This window comes from Bos javanicus, chromosome 7 (assembly GCF_032452875.1).
Source record: "Bos javanicus breed banteng chromosome 7, ARS-OSU_banteng_1.0, whole genome shotgun sequence".
NCBI classification, from domain to species: Eukaryota; Metazoa; Chordata; class Mammalia; order Artiodactyla; family Bovidae; genus Bos; species Bos javanicus.
In genome coordinates, this window is record NC_083874.1 from 87,328,779 (window position 1) to 87,345,719 (window position 16,941).

The 16,941-nt window shown below is 34.8% G+C and overlaps 1 protein-coding gene across 4 annotated transcripts in view; it reads right to left on the reverse strand.

Moving 5' to 3' along the window:
• Positions 1-2,725: 2,725 nt before the first annotated feature.
• Positions 2,726-16,941, reverse strand: part of TMEM161B (transmembrane protein 161B) — a 74,782-nt gene continuing 60,566 nt past the window's right edge. For 3 of the 4 annotated variants that reach the window (XM_061424355.1, XM_061424356.1, XM_061424358.1), the window contains 7 exons: positions 13,743-13,894; positions 13,262-13,322; positions 12,620-12,760; positions 9,809-9,922; positions 6,420-6,594; positions 5,072-5,168; positions 2,726-3,894 (listed from right to left, as the gene is read on the reverse strand). In XM_061424355.1, the coding sequence (XP_061280339.1) occupies positions 3,617-3,894; positions 5,072-5,168; positions 6,420-6,594; positions 9,809-9,922; positions 12,620-12,760; positions 13,262-13,322; positions 13,743-13,894 (1,018 nt within the window). In that variant the 3' untranslated portion in view covers positions 2,726-3,616. The remainder of the gene's footprint in view (positions 3,895-5,071; positions 5,169-6,419; positions 6,595-9,808; positions 9,923-12,619; positions 12,761-13,261; positions 13,323-13,742; positions 13,895-16,941) is intronic. The other variant, XM_061424357.1, reaches the window with a different exon arrangement.

The following is a 16,941-nucleotide window of genomic DNA, read 5'->3' on the forward strand; positions in this document are numbered from 1 at the left end:
AGAAGGGAAAGGTTGACATCAGCTCTTTGATCATCCTTAATGCTTAATGTCCATGTTGGAGTTTTCATGGCATATAATCAGCTCAGCTATAAACTCAGAGTACAGACATAATGAGACAAATGGGAATTAGATGATGAGAATGTAGGACTATTTGAGACACTGGGTTCAAGCTATAGGACAGTGTGTTTAAATCTGATTCTTTAAGCCACCTAAAGCTCTGTGAAGACACAGGATGATCGACATTCAAAAATCACTTAGTTTTATTTTGCTGAATAGCCATATACGATGATAGACCATTTTCAATTATAAGATAGCTCAGAAAGTGTGTATGAATTCAGAGAATGTTGAGACCCCAAGCTTTGCAATACTGAGAATTTAATCTTTCACTTGAAAGAATAAAATCTACCCAGTTAAGTTCCCATTACAGACTTTATAATGAATTCTACTTATTGCTTCCTGGACCTATCAATTCCACTAATAGATGAATATCTCTTCTGAATCATAACTTAAGAAGAAATGTCACTATTTTACCAATGATATTTATATCAGAAACAATAAGACAGTGAGTCCACACTGCAAGGATGCATTGGCCATTTATGCGTAACAACTGAAATTCTGGGGAAAAACCAAAGATTATCAAAATAAATACAATATTAAGATAGAACTATATGCTTTTCATGGAGAAGGCGATGACACCCCACTCCAGTACTCTTGCCTGGAAAATCCCATGGACGGAGAAGCCTGGTCGGCTGCGGTCCATGGGGTCGCTAAGAGTCCGACACGACTGAGCGATTTCACTTCCCCTTTTCACTTTCATTCATTGGAGAAGGAAATGGCAACCCACTCCAGTGTTCTTGCTTGGAGAATCCCAGGGATGGGGGAGCCTGGTGGTTGCTGTCTTTGGGGTTGCAGAAAGTCGGACTCGATTGAAGTGACTTAGCAGCAGCAGAATATGCTTTTCATTTTGAACAAATCAATGGGAGTAGAACAGAGCTCTATTTTTTTTTTTTTTTTTTCAGAGCTCTAATTTTTACAGTGCAATGGCCAGGGGATAGGGGCAGGAACCAACAAATTGTCAAGTAATATTCTACAGACCATAGGAAGCAAGATTTTATGGGTTCCCAGTTAATCTGGCAAAAATATAAAATAAAAATAACTGATTTCTGAAGCATTTATACTGATTAGAGTCTAATGTAAAAAATAGTTCTATTGACCTAATTTGAGATATTCAAAAATATTACTTGCAGTCACTTTGCAACATATACATATATCAAAAAAACCACTGTTACACTACAACTTTATATGAATTATATCTCGACTTCAAAATATTACTTGGTTTACATAAAGTACAAACCCTTTTGCATTTAATATAATCCTTGATACAAAGACATGTTTAAATTAACCAGTTAGTAGTTACAGACATATTTAAATTAACCAGTTAGTAGTTACAATCATCTTTCTCTCAAAATTTGCTTTAAAAGGCTAAAAAAATTAAGGCCACCACTTCAATTAACCAGTGGCTTCTATAAATTCATAGTATACTTAGGGAGAATTCAAGTTTAAAAAGAGTGAAATCAATAGTATTTCAGAAATACATGCTAGTCCATCTAATAATGAATTCTATTCCTTCATGACTCCACTATACAATCTTTGAAAATCAAAATAACTTTAATTGTAACTTTCATAATATAACTTTTAAAATTAGAATGGTTATAAACAACAGGAGAGATTTTTTCCAAGTTCAACATGTGAGAACTTTCATATACAAAATGAATGTCATACTTCACTGTAATCTTGTTATAAGATACTTATTTCAGTAATGCTGATATCTCAAGATATATTTGGCATGCTTCTTTTGGAAACACACATGAACTATCATTAGGCTATATTCACAATTCTTCAAAGACCTTTATCTAACTTAAGCACTTATTTTATTACTTAGTCTTATTCAAAATATCAGCTATTTTCAAAATATTTAATCTACACCAAAAGATAGGAATTTTCTATACTGAGATTATTCAAATGAATATGAACCACAAGCCTTGAAAACAATGCCAAAAGAAGGAAGAGCCTCAAAACTGCTTTCAACAGTGACAATAGCACTGAAACATAATACATAGCCTCACAAGACAGTTAAACGCAAGAATATTTACCAATAAATTCTATTCATTTGAGGGGGGCCGGAATCTGTTTATCTCTTATATTCATTCCCCATGTAAAAAAGCATTCAAAAAAATTTACTTTCCCCCCCCATTTTTTGAATTTCTCAAATTACTTCAATTTCTGTCCTATAAAGGAAAAACACTGCAAATAAAATCTCTACAAAATTACAACAAGTCCTATATAACATAGGCTTAAATGATACCAGATTTGTCTAGAGTGGGAAAGGTTCTAATTTTTTTTTTAATGATAGAAAAAGAACTTTAGTTGGGGAGCAATCACCTAAGTATTTATAAAATCGGAAGTACTCTCACACGTGTGTGTGCTAAGTTGCTTCAGTTGTGTCTGACTCTCTGCGACCCTACGGACGTTCTCCAGGCAAGACCATTTCCTTCTCTAGACTCTCACACATAGGCAATGCAAATAAACTGCTTACTCGGATGAATTTTCAAAATGTATTTTAATCTCATTCCAGGAAGAAAGAAAATTTCTAGATACAAACGCATCTCACTCAATCACATTTTAACATACATTCAGCAACTTAAAATATTATAAGAATCCAATATTTTCATCTTTTATAATCTCAATATATTATATATTTAATATATAATATATATATGTACAATACATACAGGTAGTCAGCAGGATTACAAAGTAATTTTTTAAAAGTCTGATCAACATTGATAAATACTTTTAGACTATTAAAAGGAACTATACTTAGGATCATAGAATAAAATAAAATATGGGAGGTCCAAACCTAATGGCAAGACCGCAAATGTTCATGTAGCCAATCATGTAAAAGATCTCTCAAGTTGGATAGAATGCATTTTAAAGCAATACTCTCACTACTCTCAAGCAGCAGTACTTGTAAATATTAAGCATGTACATCTCCATTTAATTTAAAATTTCTATGCAGCTTTCTTTACTGTAATATACAGTAGCTATTTCTTCCTTTCTGTTGGATTTTGTCATTGTTGCTGTTTGAAGAGTGGTATATTACCAACAGAAGTGACTTTAACTCCCTTCCCTCCCCTAAAGCATGGCTCAGTTTGAAGACTGTTCTATAGGCAGCTACTATGAATATCAACAGTACCTTAATACCATTAACAGAACCAATCAATAACTGGAGTCATATGAGAAGTTCCAAAGACTGATGGAGGTTTCTGTAAACCAAGGTCATTGGAAGTATTACACCTGCAGATAGCCCTCTCACATCCCTTAATGCAAGGAGTTAAAATTTCAATACCATAGTATAGCAGTTAACAACCTATTCTATAATTTAAAATATTAATACCATTAATCCACCCTGAGAATACAGAGGAAGTATTTAAAACAAGATATTCTGATATGGTTTCTTTCCTTTGTATTTGCTTTCTTCTGGTTTTCGTTGGCCCTTCAAGGGTACGATATTTGAATTCAAAGTGTGACTTTGATATCCGTTTTTGTTAACTGAGATTCATGCCACAGTGAGATACTGGTGATAGAAAAGCCCAAAAAGGCTTGTAGAAAAGAGACAAGCAGCAATCCACCAGGTCAGAAAAGACAGAAGTCCTCGAAAAAGCAGAGGAGTGAAAATGTTTTTTAAGCTGCTCAGTGCCACTGTTATTTGGGTAACAGTTACCTTCACCTTCCCATCAGCAGATGGTAATTCAGAGTAAACAGAATTGGAGGGTAGACTATTATCCACTGGCAAGGCAGACACAGATTCTGGATAAATCCCCCAGGAATGATTACCTAGAAAATTAAAGATGCAAATAAAATTTGAAGAGTAAGTAACTCCAAAGCTTCTTATTAAAAAAAAAATTCCTTAACTTATATTTCAAATTAAGAATAAGAAGTGGCACAACAAATTATTTTATGTTGAAAATAAAGTATTGAAAATAAAGTAAAATAATAAGCTTTCTACATATTTAGGGAAAATTCACTTAACTTGACCAGAGTATAATCTAACCTTCTCAGTAGAACTACACATAAAAGCCAAAAACTAATTTACTTTTAATTAACTGCATTAAAATCTGGTAAAATAACAAAAACATTCTCTTCCCTATATAACCCATGAATCAACTACCTCTACTGGAATGACAGAATAGATTCTGTAACTTCTTAGAATCTTTTCTACCTCTAGAATATCAGAGTAATTTCTTTCTCAGAAACTATCTGTGATCCCAATGTGAGAGACTATTAATAGCTCCAGAAGTGTTTTCGTCATATACTTTCCTATGTTGATAGGATATGAGTCACATAATTCACCACTGAGCTACTCTTTTATGTTCCATAGATTCCTGAAAGATTATTTACATCTATCATCAGCTCTATAGTATCTGTAAGTCCACCCAACAATGCTTTTAATTCTTTTGGGCTTCTAAAACCCCTACATTGGCAGACTGCCAGATCTAAGCAAAGAAATAATCAACTCGGGTAATAGATAATTCTTGAGTAACACCACAGAGGGGCTTGATTGCTTAGTGAACAGACTTAATAGAAGAACTTTGTTCTGCCACCAAGAAATCTTTATTCTATCCACGTTAAATTATCTGAAGTAGAACCCACCAAAAGATCCTACAATTCATAAATTTAAAAGTACCTCATAATAATTTAAACGCTATGCACTAACACAATCTTAAAATACAAAATATTAAGATTAAAAAGTGTTCACTCAAGTTACTCAGAATTAAACTTTAGCAAACAATTCTTTTAACATTATAAAACCATATGGGTCTGAGTTTTCAAAATCAAGAAGATAAATCAATGAATCAACTTCTAGAGCTTAAAGGCTCCCATGTTTCCTCATAAAACTTCTAAAGAGAGAATCAATTTTAAGAGGCATATTTCTTTGTAGGTAACAGAAAACACTATTAATTACAGGTAGAAAGTAGAGCAGTGAGCGTCCCAGCTGCCAGGATATGCCTACCTAGAGTTTTCAAAAGCAGGGTTGTGTGAAGCAGCATGACCAGAGGAGCCACATACTGCAGCGCAATGACACAAAGGTAATAAAAGACTCGAGCGACCTGAAACAACATGTTAAGTTCTAACACAGCTGACATGTTATGAGTGAGTTAAACTTTTGTATCAAACTGAATCATCAAACTGAATCGCTTAAAAGATAAATAATCCTTCCATGGGAAGAAAGCTAACTGGAAATAAATTTGTACTTCATTATAAATGCCCCCAGACTGACTTCAGAAAGGCTAAGTTTGAAGGTTCTTTAAGATGTGAAAAAAACATTAAATCCCTTAAAAATAGTTAAGTGATTAATACAAATTGGAGAAACAAAATCACTGAAATTCAAACGGCATATATTCACTTATTTCAAACATAAAACAAAATGCTAAAATTTCTGAAGACACCTAAAATATCAAAGTAAATAACAATAAGAGTCATATATGAACATAAACCCCTCATAAATAAAAATATTAATCCCTATTTACATTAGACTGAAGTAAAATTCAAAGTATGAAAATACATGAAAGGTAAAACATAAAAAGTTATTTGAATCTTGATAGAGTCAAGATGGAATTCCAGAGTAAAAAACAAGAGGATCTGACACCATGTTTCTTTAGAAAGACTTGATCAGGTTGTGGGCCTAGTCCATTACAACAGTGGATGGATTCCTAGCACCTTCCTCTTCTGGGCTCTCCATTAAGTAAACTTATGTTTACTTATATTCCATGTTCAAGCACTTGGATTAATGTTAAAAGGAATACATTTAGTCACTAAAACTAGTATTTCCTATTCTTTAAGTCACAAAAGCTATACAATATACTGTGATGTCTTTCAGATCAGTTAGGGGAGTCCCATTTAGCAAACGTAGATAAACCACAGCTTTGTAACCCAAACTGTATGACACTTAAAGTACTTAAGGCAGGAAGGGGCACTGAGACCCTTTCCTCACCTAACACTATAATCAGATCAAGGTCTCTGACATCTGTCAGTTTAAGATTATTCTACCTGTTCATAATAAGAATATCATGGAATGAAAGTACTACTGAAGGAAATCAAGCACTTTTATTTTTGTGCATGTGGTGTTCGTTGCTTCAGTCGTCTCTGATCCTTTGCAACCCCATAACTGCAGCCTGCCAGGCTCCTCTGTCCATGGGACTCTCCAGGCAAGAACACTGGAGTGGGTTGCCATGCCCTCCTCCAGGGGATCTTCCCAACCCAGGTTCAAACCTGGGTCTCCTGCATTGGCAGGTGGGTTCTTTACTGCTAGTGCCATCAGTATTTGCTAATTTTCATTTTGACTACAGTGTAAAACTTACCATTTTCTGAAGCTCAACTGTGCTTATTCGGCCTGCTTCTTTCTTCATTTGATCCACACATTTCTGGGCTAAGTTTAAGTAAGCTTGCAGGTGACTACGCATCATGGCCAACCGCAAAGCACAGAGCACGATTATTAACCAGAGTCGCAGAGTATCGAACGTAGCTTCTGTCATTCTACAGATCAAAAAGTTGATATGGTGCTCTCAAAGACCAACAAATGCTAGCATGCTAGTTATATGTGTTAATGTTCATTGGATAAGATATTTAATACAAGTAAATTTAGACTTAGTTACAACTGGAGACATGAAAAGTGTCCCATTCTATCACAGACTTACAGGATACTTTCACTTGCATAACAAATAAATGCATCATGAAACAAAGAAGTACCAGATAAGTCTAAAAGAAAAAAGTAGAGCAATACTTGGGATTCCCTTCTCTATCCATCCTCCAGCATGGGGGTAGGAGAATGACTCTAAGCAAAAAGGGAAGTTGGGAGTTCTTAAACTGGAGACTACAAGAAAGAAGGAAGGAAACCCCAGGAGCTTGCCCGTGAACTATCAAGTTAACAACCCATCTGTTTCTGGCTACAGTTTTGTTTGATCACATAAACACCTGAGTAGGATCTTTCACTCTGCTGAATTTCTGACTGGGATCAAGAATTCTGATATAATACACTAAAATCAGATGTTCTTTAAAGGACTTTAGAAAGAAGAGGTAAATTCTGATGTCCTTAAGGGGTTTAACATTTTAAAAAGACCATGGTTTCTGCTTTGATAAAAGATAACATTGTAATTTGAAGATAATGCTTACACCGTGCCTGACTCTATTCAAATTTCTAGTACACATCAGGTAGTTAAACATATGACTGTTGAAATGTGTCTAGTGATCTGCCAGACAGGATGTGGAACTTACAAGGGTCTCCCCCAAATTCTTAAAGACTAAGAGGGTAGACTGGACGGCTATAAAGAAGAATGAGCCGGAAAAGATATAAAACCAACACTTTGCTCCAAAATAGGCTCTGGTATCATCCCTGTCTTCCATCCAGTGTAAGCACCTAGGAAAGGGACTAACACTACAATACAGAAAAAGCTGCCTGAGGAAATACAGTTGAAGAACAGTACAGGAAACAGAAAAGGCAGAGAAGATGGGAAAGGATACAGTCTTGGTTGAACTACTTATGAAACAGAGGTGATAGAGGGATGGAACAAAGGCTTTATTATGCATGCTTTTTTGGGGTTTCCTTTTTACAAGGCCATGAGAAATGCACATTGGTTAGGAAGCATAAAGGCCAACTTTTATCAATACATTTACATTATAATGAACGGTAAGATTAAAGCATCAGTCACGTGAGAATAAGAGTACACAAAGATTTAGGACCGTCCACAGCCTTGAACCTTCCGGGGCCTACAGACAATACTGTGCTCCCTGGTGTGGTGCAACCAGGCGGCTTGGCTGGTAGACAGCTAGTATATACACTTTGAGGATGACAGGTAATACAAAGGAAGGGAATGGTACGAGGCAGTGAATCAAAAAATATGTGCCCTGTTTACGAGGAGTTCAGGATTTAGGTAACAGTCCCACTAATAGTTATCTGATTAGTACCTCTAGTTCAGATTGCTTACTTAACTTCATAAGGATTTGGTCAGTTGATACGATAGGGTATCTCAGGAAAGAGTCTGACCTGGGGCAAAATATGCAGGTAAAGAAAAGGCAGAAGAAATTTCTCCAAATTCTTGAAGCCATTCTAGGTACCACTGTACATGTTCTCTTTTGGTTTTCTTAAGAGGTTATAAGCACGCATGGACTCTGCCTGCATTTCATTTCTTGATGCCCAAGCAGAACACATGGATGGATGAGTTTAAATACATTTCTGGGTTGAAACTACATTCTAACCATTTTTGCTTGTCACTACAAATAAAAGCCTTTGACCAACCATTTACTCCATGTGACAGACGAAGGACCTGCGTTAATGGGCAGCCATTCTTTCTCAATCTACCACATGGGCTTTGGATTTTAAACAAAAATTAAAAACCACTGCTGTCTAATCGCTTAATGTAATGATCTAACAAATAAAAAAGGAATAAAATGGAGCACAGATAAGACTATAATTTTGTTTCCTTCATTTACCAAGCAAGAATACTGGAGTGGGTTGCCATTCCTTTCCCCAAGGGATTTTCGTGACCCAGGGATCAAACCTGGGTCACCCACATTGCACTGCAGGCAGATTCTCTACCTTAGTCTAGAACCCTACAATCCTTAGGATTAACTTTTAAATACTCAGAGCAAACCTGTCAAGTTGAAATTACCATTAAAGCTTACTTATGTGGGGAAAAAATGTAATGACTTCAAAGTATACTTTCTTAGTTCAATAAGGTTAAGTGTTAAAAAAAAAACAAATCATGGTCATCACTGATTCTACACTTATTCCAACACAAGTCTGTACCAGGATCTATAAGAAATACATAATGTAAAATGCATACTGTGGAATCAATGACTAGTCAAGTTTTTCTATTTTAATTTTGATAAGGCAAAGCAGTGGAAGGAACATTTATTAAGCACTTACTTCTAGCCAGTTGCATTACATGTGTTCATTTAATTCCAATGATAACCTTGTGAGGTAGATACTATTATCTTCATTTCCCAGATAGGGAAACAGAGGCTCAGTGAAGTTAAATAATCTCCCTCAAGTGACAGCTTTAGTGAGGATCAGAACTGGGGTTTGAACCAGCTCTGCCTGTATCTTTTTATTACTCTAATATAGTTCCATTAGGCTAATGAGCTAACATATCAAGTACAGTTACTAATGCCTTTTAACAAACTGTTTGTTTCCTTCTTCTTCTTCTGTTAAAGTACAGTTGTTTAATTGGGGAATAGGACTTACTATTAGATAATAATGTTAAAGCTTTATTTTTAATTTTGATAGGTATGACAACACTGTTATGTAGGAAAATATCTTTATTTTTTAGAGAGGCATACTGAAGTTCTTAAGGGTAAAAATGTTATGCTTCTGATTTACTTGAAAAGATACTTTATCAAAAAATAAAACAAAAAACTGAATAAGGAAAATATTAATAACTCTTAAGGGGCTGAATAGATGAACTTTCATTTATAAAATTTTTCCTCTATAATTTTCACCATTAAGAAAAAATAACAGAAATGTACAAAGTGTCTTAAAAACAAGTGCTATCAAAAAAAAAGAAAAATCTCAGATATCAACTGGATATCAAGTGAAAAAGCAGAAAAACTTACAACTGTACAAGATAATAATATTGTTTTAAAAATACAAACTTAATATTATAATTAAAAACATGAACACAGTAAAAAACATTTTAGAGAAGTTTTGATTACATAATAAAACAAAAATTAGCCCCCAAATACCCATACTTACAAAGGGACACTTTCTTTACCCAATGGTGGGTTCATAATGTAGTCTTTGGTGATAGGTTTTACCCAGAGCAGAACCATAAACAGAGGTGCCAAGAAGTTGATATGAAGTAATGTTCTGAAAGTATGTAAGAAATAAACATAAAAACCCAGAAGCAAAATACACGAATCAACTACAGAAACTTGGGACTTAAAAAATGAAGGTAGGAACTTTATTTTCAGTATTCTATATTAAGGTATTGTTGCCACCATTATTTTATATTAATCATTATCACTCAACACTAATTTGAGCCCTTATAAAAACAACTCATTATTTTAATGTTTCAGATGAGAATGTTTAGATTGAGGAAAGTTAAATGATTTGCACATGGTAATATTACAGGTGAGAAAGAGATTAAGCACTAAAATCTAAATCTGTTCACTCCCACTCTAGGGTTCTTTAACAATCTCCTACTGTACCCCTGATTTAATACACCGGAACTTGAACAATTCTCTAAACAATCAATGAATCCAATGGATTTTCAGGACAGGAGTCATCTTTTGATATTTTTCAGTCCAGCAGACACAAAGTGGCTTCTGATTACTTACAAATACGAGACCTATTACGAGGTCCAAAATACCAGACGGGACATGGCAGGTGGAAGCCACTGCATTTGTAATGATCATGTATGTTTTAATTAATTGTTAAAATCCTAAATGATTCACATTTTTATTTCTTCTTGAAGAATTATGAACGTTATCTGAAATGAATTTCCCTATCCTATACAAACCAGGAGAAATTCACATTACTCCTACAAGGCAATATACCCAATACAGCAAAAGGTTTCAGGTGTGAGATGTAACGTCATTGTTAACTCTTGCCCCAAATCTGTACCCTACAGAGACAGGTGACTGATACAGACTGTCCTTGTTTCAGAAAGACGTTCTTCAGACTATTTTATTACCATGTACTGTTTTCATTACAAACCATGCGAGGAAAAGAGACTAAACTGGAGGGTTTAAAATACACACACACACACACTTTAAAATACCACTGCAGTGTAAGTGATAGTGATTTCTGTGAGTAAACGGCTGGCTCAGGAAACCATGAAGACCTACCTGACCGGGCAGAGGTGGAACTCTGGTTCTAAGCTCTGGCCCTAAAGCAAGTACTATTGCCTGGCCACGGGGGTGAGGAGAATGCAGCTCTTTGCGCCAGTCTGCTGCTCTCACTACAAAACTAGCTTGCCACACCCTGGATCCGGGCAGAGTGCTACAATACAATGTGTGTGTGTGTGTGAGGGGGGCGTTTGTAATACATGGAAAATAAAACTCCAGATTCCCAAAGGGAAAAATCGTAAGAAGCTACATTTTTCTGAGAAGGAAAAGAAAATGTGCCCCCCACACCCCCAACCCTCAGTGTCTCCAATCCCAAACTACCACTAAATGCTTTAAATGTTTTTATAAAGTGATTCTTTCATCCCACAGCCTGGGTAAACCATCGGGTGCGGGGGAAGAAAGCAGCAGTATTAGGTATGCAGTGTTGCTAGGGAACACTCTAGTATCAAGGAGCAGCCCACAGCGGTTTCAGTAGCTGGTGAAGGGCTCCCCTCCACCCACCCTTTCAGCTTATTTAAATCATAACACTGGGGTTAGTGGACTGAAGTGTGTGTGTGTAGAGAGGAGGGGGAGAACCAGGTTTTGTTTTAAAAGAAGCCATTAGAGAGACGGATGGTGGGAGAAAAGCAGGATGTAGCCAAGAGCATGCTGAGTAAAAGGAGCGGAAAAGAGAGGAATGAAGGAGTGTGTACTAGGAGGTGAGAATAAGTAAACACACACAAAGCATATGCAGGAAAAAAGGGAGTAGAGGAAAAACACAAAAACATTTTCAAAATTAAAATAAAGGAAAATGACAGAGGTAGGAGAGAGAAGAACGTGAAAAGACAGAGAATTAGCATCATTAAATGTAGGTTTTTAAAGAGCAGAAATGTTAGGAAATATGACTATTAAGAGAAACTTAATAGTCATTAATACATATATATACATATATACATATAATACATATAAATACATATATCAAAATGGAATATTCTCAACTTGGGCTTCTACTGCAAAACAAAAAGAGGACTTGGAAATTTGGATCTGGATATGAAATGATGAAGATAAAAATCTGTTCCTCTGCCTAGGTGTCTACACCAAGAAAAGAATCTCTGACAATCACAAAGAATATAGTAAGTGGGCTCCGACTTATACATAGAGATTCAAATACAATTTCTCTATTTGAAAACTAAAATAGTAAACTGTAATTTAACACTATACAGTATTAGTAATCCCAAAGTAAAATAAGCTTACAAATAGGTCAGTAATATAAGGAAAACAAACATTTCTTATGTACACAGATTTAATTTCAAAACATTTTAAAATAAAATGCTTTAAATACAAAATTAAGTTAAATCAAATCATTTCTATGAAATTTAAATAAGTACTTTTAACTTGAAAATTCTAATTGAAAGAAATTCCCATAAATCCTCACATCAGTGGTAGAGATTACAATATCATAAACATTGAACTCTGAGTTCAAAAGAACATAAATATTGATATTTCCATTTTAACAGGAAGAAAAGAAATTTAATAATTAGTGTTTTTTCTTACACAGGACTTAAAGTTTAGAAAAGAATGGAAGAAATTTGCTTATAGTAGAAAGAGGAAGCAGTGTGACATCAAATGGTTATTAATTTTCAATACAATAATTTATGATTTCATTACAATAATATACCTTCATTAAGATGGAAAACATATATTTATCTGCATGTGCTTATGTACATTTTCCGCTTACTGTGTAATTTTTTCTGTTGCCAAATTCAGGGCATCCAGATGCATTTGAGCCAGCCGTAATCCAGGAAATGTCAAAAAAGCCCCAATGAATGAACAGAAAATAGCCAGGAAAAATTTGAAAGTAAGTTTTGAAACAGGACCCCTAAAATTAAAATTTTTTAAAAACCTGGTAAGTTTTTGAAGTGAACCTTCTAGAAGTTTCTTTTCTTCTAATTAATTACTTTATAAATCACAATAATACAAATAATACAAAGTAAACTCCCACAGAAAGACAGTTCTTATTCTACCACTATAAGGGATTTTAGTGAATTATGAACTTAATCAGACATCTCTTAAGCAACAGTTTTAACAATCTTACCTACATATTCAACAAAAAAATAACATGTGACTCATGAATTTCGTTTACTGTCTGATGGAAGAGGAATTAAGTTAAATAAGAGCAAATTCAAATCCAATTCTATAAAAGATACTAAGTTTATACAAATGTAAAAAATATGAGTAAGGATATTGCTAAAAGAGACAGTCCTACTTAAAAAAGAACTCTTTTCACTGATTAAAAACAAAGAACTACTTACAGTAAGTGCTATTTTACTAAAAATGGAAAAATTTTACTTGAATAATACTTAATTAAAAAAAAACTTACTGAGATTCTAAACCTTGCTTTTCAAGAAACTGCATCGCACTGTCTGAAAAATTTGTAAACCCTGTAGGAGGAAGAAAATTTACTCTTATCATAGGAGTAAAATACAGAATCTTTCTTTGGAAATAAAATGCTAGAGTATCTTAAATTCTGAAGTGACAAGCTTAGCTCTTTCATGTGCTAATTAGTATGTCATAATGCAATAAAATTTAGTTATTAGGAGAAATAGCCTTTGAAAACATCCCTTTGATATATATATACATTCCATATAATTTACATTATAATCTGCATCTTTATCTATGTGAGTAAACATTAACATTAGAAACACTTATTTAAGTTTAAGGAAAAAATGAGGACGGGAGAGCATTTTTGGAAAAAGCGAGAAAAAACTTAGCTAAAAAAAAAATCTTAAGAATAATAAAGGTTAATTATTTAGAACATTTCAGAATATAAACCTAATTTTAAGAACTTATATAATTATTACCTGTTTCAAGTCCGAATTCCAGATAGTTTTCTGTTACAATCAAGACAGCCATTGCTTTCACAAAGAAAAAAAATCCAAAGGTAACACAGACTGATCTTTCACCACCATCTTCTACTTTAAAATAGTGTGTAGTTAATGAAAACAGAACTTTGCTGCAAAAGGAAAAGTTCAGGAAAAACAACAAATAACTTTGTGGAAGTTAAACACAACCATCTTTACAGGACCTGAACTCCACTAAAATTTGACTACAACATTCATTTTGATTCTACAATTTTTCTCTACAAGGTGTCTTTTGGAAGGAAGTGAAAAACTAATGAAAATCTGAATAGTCTTTCAGAAAATAGGACATAAAAACAAAGCAAATCTAAGCGACATTTGTAACATTTTAAAATAAAACACGCACATATACATACTACACTGTAATTAAGAAAATAATGTATTTCCAGTTTCTCTAACTCAAATTCATTAGGAGGTTATTACAATAATTTTATGAAATAGGGTCTTGGTGACATGAAAAGCATCTTGGGGAACTTATTTTTATTGGGCGTGATTGTCAAGTAGTTTGAATTTAGAACACACATCACAGGAATCATCTGTAAATCATCCACTAATTTAAACTTTGAGAATTACAAAAATTTTTGTAACAGTCATTGGTAAGCTTCGGTACAAAAACTGAGCATCTGGGATCACCATTTCACACTACGATGAAACAAAAAACAGGTTTCTGTTGAGTACTCAAAATCAACCAAAGACTCAACATGCTCACCTATTTTAAAATATTTAAATTTTATATGAAAATACTAAATACATTATTTTATCTGATCAGATCAGATCAGATCAGTCGCTCAGTCGTGTCCGACTCTTTGCGACCCCATGAATCGCAGCACGCCAGGCCTCCCTGTCCATCACCAACTCCCAGAGTTCACTCAGACTCACGTCCATCGAGTCAGTGATGCCATCCAGCTGACCCCCTCTTAAGAATTAATCAAATCAAGATCAATCAGTGGATGATCCATAGCTAGAATCCAGATTTCTGTTATATCAAATTGTTCTCCTGGAAAGTATAAACCCACCCAACAAAATAAGTTGTTTGCCAAAAAATCTAGAAAAGCAACTTTTATGTAAATTATATGTCAAGCATGGAAAATAATAATAGCTGTCATTTAGTACTTGCCAAGTGCTAAGCATCAGCAATTATTTCATTTCATCCCTACATTAGCCAACTATTATCACTACTTTTCCAGATTTAAAAAAAACTGTGGCATAGGCAGGTTCAGACTTCTCAGGTGGTGCCAGTGGTAAGGAACCCGCCCGCCAATACAGGAGACATAAGAGACAAGGGTTTGATCCCTGGGTCGGGAAGATTCCCTGGAAGAGGGCGTGGGAATCCACGCTAGCATTCATTTTTATTTTTTAACACCAAAAACATTTTGTATTGGGGTATAGCAGTTAACCCCAATTAATTATAGCATTATCACAAATAAACAATGTTGTGATAGTTTAGGGTGAACAGTGAAGGGATTCAGCCACACACATACATGTATCCATTCACCCTCCCATCCAGGCTGGCATGTAACACTGAGCAGAGTTCCATGAGCTACACAAGAGGTTTTTGCTGGTTATCCATTTTAAATAGAGCAGTGTGTGTGTTACCTTTCCGAAGTCCTTAACTATGTCCTCCCCCCAGCAACCATGAGTTTGTTTTCTAAGTCCATGAGTCTCTTTCTGTTTTGTAAGTAAGTTCATTTATATAATTTCTTTTTAGATTCCACATATAAAGGATGTCATATGATATTTCTCCTTCTCCATCTTACATCACTCAGTATGACACTCTCTAGGTCCATGCATGTTGCTGCAAATGGTCTTATTTCATTCTTTTTAAGGGCTGAGTAATATTCCATTGTGTGTGTGTGTGTGTGTGTGTGTGTGTGTGTGTGTGTGTACACACACCACATCTTCTTGAGAACTACAACAAAAAAATCTCAAAATCTGTATGGAGACAAAGAAGACCCTGAATAGTCAAAGCAATCTTGAAAAGGAAAACAGAGCTGGAGCAATCAGACTCCCTGACTTCAGACTATACCACAAAGCTACAATCATCAAAACAGTATGGTACTGGCACAAAAATAGAAATACGGGGTCAGTGGAACAGACAGAACACCCAGAAATAAGCCCATGCACCAAAACCACCAACTAATCTATGACAAAGGAGGCAAGACTAGACAAATATGGAAAGACAGTCTCTTCAACAAATGGTGCTGGGAAAACTGGACAGCAACATGTAAAAGAATGAAATAAAAACATTCCTTAACTGCATACACAAAAATAAGCTCAAAATGGATTAAAGACCTAAACGTTAGTTGGGCACTATAAAACTACTAGAGGAAAACATAGGCAGAACACTCTCAGACATAAATCACAGCAAAATCTTTTTAAATCCATCTTCCAGAATAATGAAAATAAAAGCAAAAATAAATAGGACCTACTTAAAACTGAAAAGCTTTTGCACAGCAAAGGAAACAATAAACAAAACAAAAAGACAACACACAGATTGGGGGAAAATATTTGCAAATGATGTGACTGATAAGGGATTAGCTGCGTGATCTTGGGCAAGTTCAGTCAGGTCCGACTCTTTGTGATCCCATGGACTGTGCACGCATGCACACACTTGACCAAGATCATAAAGCTAGATTAGAGGCAGCTGGGATTTAAATCTAAGTTGTCTGGATCCAGAGTACATTAAGCGAACAATTTTGTATACTGTGTCTACGGAAATGCTTAAAGCACCTAGGATACAAGATAGTTTAGCAATAACACATGAAATCATTTTAAAATAGAGCTGCCTTGGCAGCAGTAAATGGTTTGTTCAAACATTCTCATAGTCAGAAGAATTCTTATTCAGGAACAGATAAGCAAGGATAAGGACCCTTGTCCTTCCACTTTAAAAGGAAGCTGTCCTTTGATTCTATTCAAAATATGCTAATATAGTTACTATGCATTCTCTATTAGGATCCTACCTACGATACTGGATATAAATGTAAATAAGAGTCCCAGCTGCTCTAGCTATAGGCATCTACCCTAAGTAAGCCAACTTGAAGGTAATAAAGACAGGTGATTTTTTTGATCTTCCAAATGCAAGTTGAAATAAATCTCTGCTAGAATGTAAACTTCCTATCAATAATTCTTGTCTCTTGTTCAC